The sequence below is a fragment of the Montipora capricornis genome, chromosome 10 (genome assembly GCF_036669925.1).
Source record: "Montipora capricornis isolate CH-2021 chromosome 10, ASM3666992v2, whole genome shotgun sequence".
Taxonomy (NCBI): Eukaryota; Metazoa; Cnidaria; class Anthozoa; order Scleractinia; family Acroporidae; genus Montipora; species Montipora capricornis.
The window spans coordinates 61,338,873-61,346,372 of record NC_090892.1 but is presented as its reverse complement, the minus strand read 5'-3'; the positions used below and the strand labels follow the sequence as shown (position 1 = coordinate 61,346,372).

Sequence of the window (7,500 nt, the reverse complement as noted above, 5' to 3'; positions counted from 1 at the left end):
CTGGAAACTGGTCAATAATATTTGAGAGAGAGCGGTGTCTGACAATTGCAAACTGCAGACTAACCCTAAATCACAGTTATTGAAAGCTAACCGTTCTAAAATGGGTGCTTAGACTTAAATACTGCACTATTTGTAGGAAGTCTGCAGTCCGCGGTCTGCAGTTATCATCCACCTGAAGAGGAAGACGAAAAAGAAGAAGTTTGAACTTCAGGATTATGTGGCGTTGAAAATTAATAAAATGGCAAAGGAAACGCCCCTTCATCCAAATGTGCCACTTGCTCAAATTGTAGAACTTGAAGGGGACTGTGCCAAAATAATCACAAGTTTGGATTTATCGCTACAAACAGACTCAGCAAAATTTAAAAAAAACAAATATTTTATTTGATCATTCAAGAGAAATAACAGTTACAAGAGCCTGTAAAATGGCTTCTGATCAATAGATTATGAAATCCTTTTTCCTGAATTTTCAAAGTTTTGTTTTCACTTGCTTTTGATTATTACGAATTCGAAGTAAGCAAACGATAGCTAGAGCAAATAACTAAGCAAATTAAAAATCAACAATACATCAAGTATGTTTCACTGTTTCTTTTATTGTTATTTTGATATTGTCGATATCTGCCCCAATGAGGGGGATTCAGCCATGAATGATGCCCTTTTCAAAACCCCTGAGATAAAAAGGCAGATTTGGTTATCATGCACAGTATTCCTTACCCCAACATAAATTGGACGAGGGCACATTGCGATTACATGTTTATCACATAAAAGGCAAAATTATCGAGGGAAACCCGCTCAGTGCCACGGCAAATGGCAATCAACTTTACACAGACAACAGAAATCGTCGCGCCTAAAATGTATTTTACATGTGGACAAAAATTAAGCAGTGTCAGAAGCTGGAGGAAGATGCTCTTGCAACTTCGCTTGCTTTGGATAGGCAACTGTCAACCAATCAGGATCAAGTAATCATCTTGATTACCAAAAGTGCTCTCGTGATTAAGAAAAAATGCCCTCTGTCTCAGCCAAATCAACATTCAGTAATTTTGCACCGTATGTTATAAATATGGTAAAAAGACTGAGTGGAGTACAATTCAGGGAGTAATCGGGCGAATAATTTCAAAATAGGCCGAGCGTGAAGCACGAGGCCTATTTGGAATTTCGGTTGCTCGAAGCCTGGTCAGGGCTAGCCGTTGATATCAAAACCATGCTTCAAGCAACCCGGACCAGTATGTTATACTAACCACAGGAGTAAGTGAACGGCCAATGATTAATTTGAATTTTTATTCAGAAACCTTTGCAGTCGAATTTATGTTAGGATTAAGTCAATTAAATAGCCTTTGTACTGCCTCTTTCCGATCGAATGGTCGCCAAAATAATTGCTATCAAGTAGCTAGATGTAATCTTATGGGCCCGAGAGCAAGTAAGGATTAACAGAAGCATATGACGTGAGCTTCTGGTATTAATTTCACGCGTATTTTCAAAGTTTTCACAAAATTGCCCGAGTGATTAAGAAAAATGCCCTCCGTCTCAGCCAATTAGCATTAAGTAATTTTGCCCCGTATGTGATGTCAAGTCAGAATCACTAAAATCCATTGAATTATACGATTTGTGGCGGTGATTTTGCAAACGGCGACCTTTTCCGAGGAAAAAGATGATATCGCTTATTTCTTTCTGTGCCAGTCGGAAAGGCAAAATCGTACGACGTAGGGTTAACGATGGACTGCCTGGTATGCTAGTTTTTCAGTGCGAATTTTTAGTATAATTTACAGGCTCCATTCAGCACGCAGGCGAGAGTAATTGTTCAGAAGTTCCTCAACTCCATCGATGCACTGCTAAAACCTTGACTTAGAGCGATTTTCAAGTGAGTGTCGTAAAACCAAAACCAAAACCAAAACCAATTGGCCAATCAAAAAGGACGGAGACAATCCAGTAAACCAGTCAAAACTCGAAGTAAAAACACGTAGCCGACACAAAGCGCGGGAAATTGTGTACGCGCGAGCCACGATTGGTTTTGGTTTCACTTCTGATTGGTTGAAAAAGTGGTGCGAGAACTTTGAATCAAATCACTGAGTGAAGTAGATCTAATTCTTAAACTAGTAGTTCCAAAGGATACAGTTTGCTGCGGCGACTGTAGGCTTTTACACAAGTTGCTCAGCAACTTTTTGGCAACTTTTGCCTTTTCAAGCAACTTTTTAGCAACTTTTGGATTCGAGCAACTTTGAGGCAACTTCTTTCAATTCGAGAAAATATATCCCTCCTAAGTAACAAAAAGCCTTTTTTTGCATTATCTTCTGAAAAAAAGTAAATGTCAATGTTTAATTCGATAATCAGGCCTTTCCTGCTAGCTGTGTGGTGATCAAGGATTACTATAAAAATATATTTCTTTTTTCTTTTTTTTTTAATCAAGGCTGGAAATCCAACGATGTAGTCCCCAAGCTAGCAGGATCCCAAGGATAATTACACAACGCTTTGCTACAAATATTAAGTGATTTGAGCAGGAGCCCATCACCCGGAGCGTGATACGCTTTTCCCGCGAATTAGTTTTCAAAAACCAATAAGAAGCGGTGCATAATTAATAACAGTTTATTATTAATTATGCACCGCTTCTGGTTGGCTTTTGAAAACTAATTCGCGGGAAAGGCGTATCTAAAAATAACCTTACTTGTGAAAACGCCGTTGCACGAAAATAGGTAAGTTGCACGCTCCGGGTGATGGGCTCCTGATTTGAGTGTACAAATATCGACAGCGAACTATTAACTGATCCATTTGATATATAATCAGATGTTACAAATTATTAGTGTATATGGGCATAAATGTGCAAGAATTCACTTTAATTAGTAGCAAAAATTGATTTTTTAGACTTGAGAAATGAGCAACTTTTGAGCAACTTTTTCTTAAAATGAGCAACTTTTAAGCAACTTTTGAAGATTTTTGGAGCAACTTTTCACGGAAATCCGAGCAACTTGTGTAAAAGCCTAGCGGCGAGTTTGATGGATGGTATTAGGGAGCTTACGAAACGAGGACGACGACGGCTGCGAGGACTTCATTTAAAAATACGAGTTCGCGTTATTTATATCACTACGAAACTATTTCATGTCGTTTCGCGGTAAAAATGTGTAGTAACTGTTGAGGAATTAAAATGGTACGAGTGGGTTGGAAGCGTAGAGAGAGAACTGAAAACTCATCGTCATGTGCTAACGTCCTCCACAGAACCTTGAATTTGGTCATTTCACGTCGTCATTTAGGAGATGATGGCAAAGATATGTACCAAAATGTAAAACGCACGTGCAGAGCGTGCAGAGCCATTGTTTTTTGCTCACTAAACCTATTGTTTTGTAGCGTCGTCGTTGCCGCCGGCGTCGTCGTTTCGTAAGCTCTCTATTTTTTGCATCACGGTGACGACGGTGACCCAAATTTGTGGGACCAAGATGCAAGTAGTAATCTTACACAAATTGGCTAATCCACTGCTTTGCCACCTTTGCAAGCGAACTTTCGTCAGGATTAATTCAATTAAATAGCCAAGCATTCCTTCTTTCCAATGGAATTATTGCCAAACTAATTTCTATATCAACCAATCCCTAAAATTCACTGAATTCCTTGTATCTGTTTAGTCGCAGAGGCAAAATCTTATGACGTAGAGTCAAAACGTGGACTGCTTGGTATGCTAGCCTTTTCGTGTAAATTTCTGCATAGCTTAGAGAATTCCTTCGGCACGGAGCAGTACGGTCCAATGGTTATGGCGCTTGCCTTGAGATCCGAGATCCCGGGTTCAAGATCCGTTCTGACCACTCGTTGAATTTGAACCTAGTAGTCCCTGGTTCAACTTCTCGGCTGCACTTGCAAATAACTAAATGGTTTGCTTCTGGCCAGTTGGGATTCTTAGCAGCAGTCAGTTCGATGACTATGTTTCATTAGCCCTGAAAAGCCCCTGTGGGGAGTGGCCAATTCTATACGTATGTCTGTACCAACGATTTAATCACTGTCTACTATTCATTCATTCGCCCTTTGCTCAAATATGCCTGTGTTGTATGGCACTTAACCCATTCAGAAACGATGACTAAAAATTGTGTACCCTTATTGACAGTCATACACTGCCTCCCTGAACCACCTTGGTATCTTTACACTACACCAACGCAGACTTGACCAATGCCAGACTTTATACAAGAACATCCAACATCAAGACAACACATTAACAAGCCTTGTTCCTGATCTGAAGTCCTCCAAGTACAATTTAAGAAATCCACACACGTAACCTTTGTTCGATTGCAGAACTCAATGCCGCTTAAGAACAGTTTCATCCCTAAATGTGTCAACCTCTGGGATCAAATATAGATGTCCTTTTATGTTTTGCTTTAATATTTATTGTTCCTGTATATATGTACATATTATATGTTTTAATATTATGTTTTTTAGAATCGCAAGATTCTACAATATGAGTCTTAAAAAATTCATTTCATTTCATGTATTTATGTATGTATGCAGTGCTCTCCTCTGGAAATTGCCCGCCAAAGTAGACTGTTTGGCATATTACCGAAATGAGATTCCATATAATGTTAATTCACCTAACAGTTGATTCGTACACCGAGATGCGTTAAGTTTTTCCTTACACTAACAACGGAACTTCTTTATTTCTTACCCTTTCAAATATCGAACTATCTATTCAATCTTCCTCATAACCTTTGGTTGTTTTGTTTTTTCCGTTCTTCCTTTCAAAAATAGTATTTTTTCTCTGACCTGTTGACGGGTTTTTTCTTCTACACAGAGAAATTTCATCTGAAGCGAAGTGGCGTATGTTACGACAAATACACTCAATGCCCACAATGGAAAAAGGATAGTGGATGCGTTACCGCCTACTTGATGGATAACTGTCCACGGTCCTGTGATGCTTGCCACTGTGAGTTACTCAGTTCTATAGTCGAACCTCTCTCATGAATGCGGACACCAAAGAGACAGAGCAAACTGTCCGTATTAGAGAAGCGTCCGCACTATCAAAGTTGCAACAGTGAAAATGTCATTTTGCTCAGCCACCAAACCTTCAGTTAAAAAGGAAAAACATTGCCTCATTTCATACCGTTGCAAACTTCAAAGAACGTCTAAAAGTTGCTTTCTTCAAACGCATCAAGCTGTGACAAATACAAGGAAGGGTTACGTTTTTTACAAACGTTGGCCGTGTAGCACTTATATTTCAACATACTTAACTGATTAGAGTGTAATGTGAAGTGTTAGTTTTGTACCCAATATGAACCAGAGAAAACAGAGGACAGAGAAAAACTGGGTTCAATTCCCACCCTGGTCAGAGTTTTTCTCTGTCCTTGTGTGGGCCCATTTCCATTAGTAGGGCTAACGCTCACATGGTTCATATGGGGTACAAAACTAACACTTCACATTACATTCTAATCAGTTAAGGACGGTGCCTACTATTGCTATTGCGCATACGTTCTGCGCATCTCGAGATACTCGGATTTCCTATCGGCGGTGCTTATTAATACAGGGATATTTTTGCGCGGTTCAAAACTATGCGGAGAAAGCAGAACTTAGCAAGTGCTCTTGCTATCCAAAAAGAAAATTGGGGGTAACCACGCATTTTTCAGAGATAATTAAGGTTGAATTTGGAAAAGAACGCCATACATTGCTTTGTATTTTGAAGCTTTTTTCAAATATTGTTGATAAATTATCTTCGAAAAATGGTTGGTTACCCCAAATTTTCTTTTTGGATTTCAATAACACTTGTTAAGATCTGCTTTTCCCGCATAGTCAGTAAACCGCGCAAAAATACCTTTGAATTAGTAGGCACCGTCCTTAAGTCTGTGAAAAATACATCCTCTTTGAAAGGCATCGTGAATATGTGACAAAAATCGAACTCACGAAAATATCCGAGTCCTAGATGGATTTGAACCCATGACTCTCCAAGATCTGGCAGAATGCTCCAACCACAGTACAATACAATAGTATAAGTGTCAAGTGTATTTAGCACTTGTGCACTGCACAGAAATCAAGTCAAATTAAGTCCTATCAAATCATAAGTTGGTCAGTTTTTCAGGAGAGGAGAAAACCGGAGTAACAGGGGAAAAACCCTTCGGAGCAGAGTAGATAACCAACACACTCATCCCATTTATGACACCGAGTCCGGGATTCGAACCCGGGCACATTGGTGAGAGGCGAGTGCTCTCACCACTGCGCCACCCCTGCTCTTATGAACACTTCAACGACAAGAGAGATGTTAAAGGACTGAATCAGATCAAAATTATTATTTTCTTTCCAGATTGCGGTGATAGAGATCGCAATTGCCCCGAATGGGCTAAAAACGGTGGCTGCAACAAAAGCGTTTAATACATGTATCGAATGTGTCGCCAAAGCTGCGGAGCATGGAATTGGTGCAATGACTATCCGAAAGGAAGATAGGTGAGTGTACATGTAAAGTGAGTGTACATGTAAAGACTTAAATTCCCCGCTATAACTTTTTCTAGCTATGAGAATTATTTTCGAAAGTTTACACAAAAAGCAACACGGGAAAGGTAAAAGAAAAAGCAACCGAGACCGCGATCAGAAAAAAAAACGCAACTGCACATCTTAAACCATCCCTGGGGATTTTACCACGACTTTACAGCATACTTGAAAAACTCCAAAACTTGAAACAAGATACATTACGGTAGCCTGGGTGAGATATTTTATCGCGGGATTGTTTAAACACGGGCGAATAAATAGATGGTTCCTCCATTGAGCTTTGGCCGCGAGTGGGCAGCGAGTAGAATGGTGACGAGTAGTTTTGTGACACAACATAATCTCGCGATAATCCTGCGATAAATATCCCGCCAGCTACTCGGGAATTTCAGGCGTAATTGATTTGAAATTGATTGACAGAAAAGAAGACAATTTCTCTGCTGCCACTTTCCGCTGTATGATGTTGGGTTTCTTGTGGCAAAGAGACCTTTTCAGTGCCTTGTAATCAACTTCTTATTAACAAATATACTGGAGAATGCCCTTCACGTTTGGTTACTAAATAGGATAATATATGTATAAATAAAGATTCTCTCCTTTCCTTGATAGATCTTTTCCTTAATTTCACTTCGATCCCATGAGCACTTGAGAATGTCTAGAGCAGTTTTACTTCTAATTCTAGAGCGGTTTTCAATTGAGTGTCGAAAGTTATTAGCAAATTGCTTTGGTTTATGATTACTTCTCTCAGTGATTAGTTCAAAGTTCTCGCGCCACTATTATTATTATTATTATTATTATTATTATTATTAGTAGTAGTAGTAGTAGTAGTAGTAGTAGTAGTAGTAGTAGTAGTAGTAGTAGTAGTAGTAGTAGTAGTAGTAGTAGTAGTAGTAGTAGTAGTAGTAGTGGTAGTAGTAGTAGTAGTAGTAGAAGTAGACTCATCTTCTCTCACAAAACCTTGCTAATTGACTTCGTAGTAACTGTCCCTTAGGAATATTGTACAAAAGTCTTACAGGCGCAAGCACTTTCCAATATTGTTACGTAAAGGAATTTAGAGGCTTGGTAAAT

General features: G+C 39.2%; 1 protein-coding gene across 3 annotated transcripts in view; it reads left to right on the top strand.

Annotated features, from left to right (window-relative positions):
* The window catches only part of LOC138021640 (uncharacterized), a 16,246-nt gene that overhangs the window by 8,553 nt on the left and 193 nt on the right, over positions 1-7,500 (top strand). For all 3 annotated transcript variants that reach the window (XM_068868569.1, XM_068868568.1, XM_068868570.1), the window contains 2 exons: positions 4,757-4,888; positions 6,257-6,396. In XM_068868569.1, coding sequence (XP_068724670.1) covers positions 4,757-4,888; positions 6,257-6,324 — 200 coding nt within the window. In that variant the 3' untranslated portion in view covers positions 6,325-6,396. The remainder of the gene's footprint in view (positions 1-4,756; positions 4,889-6,256; positions 6,397-7,500) is intronic.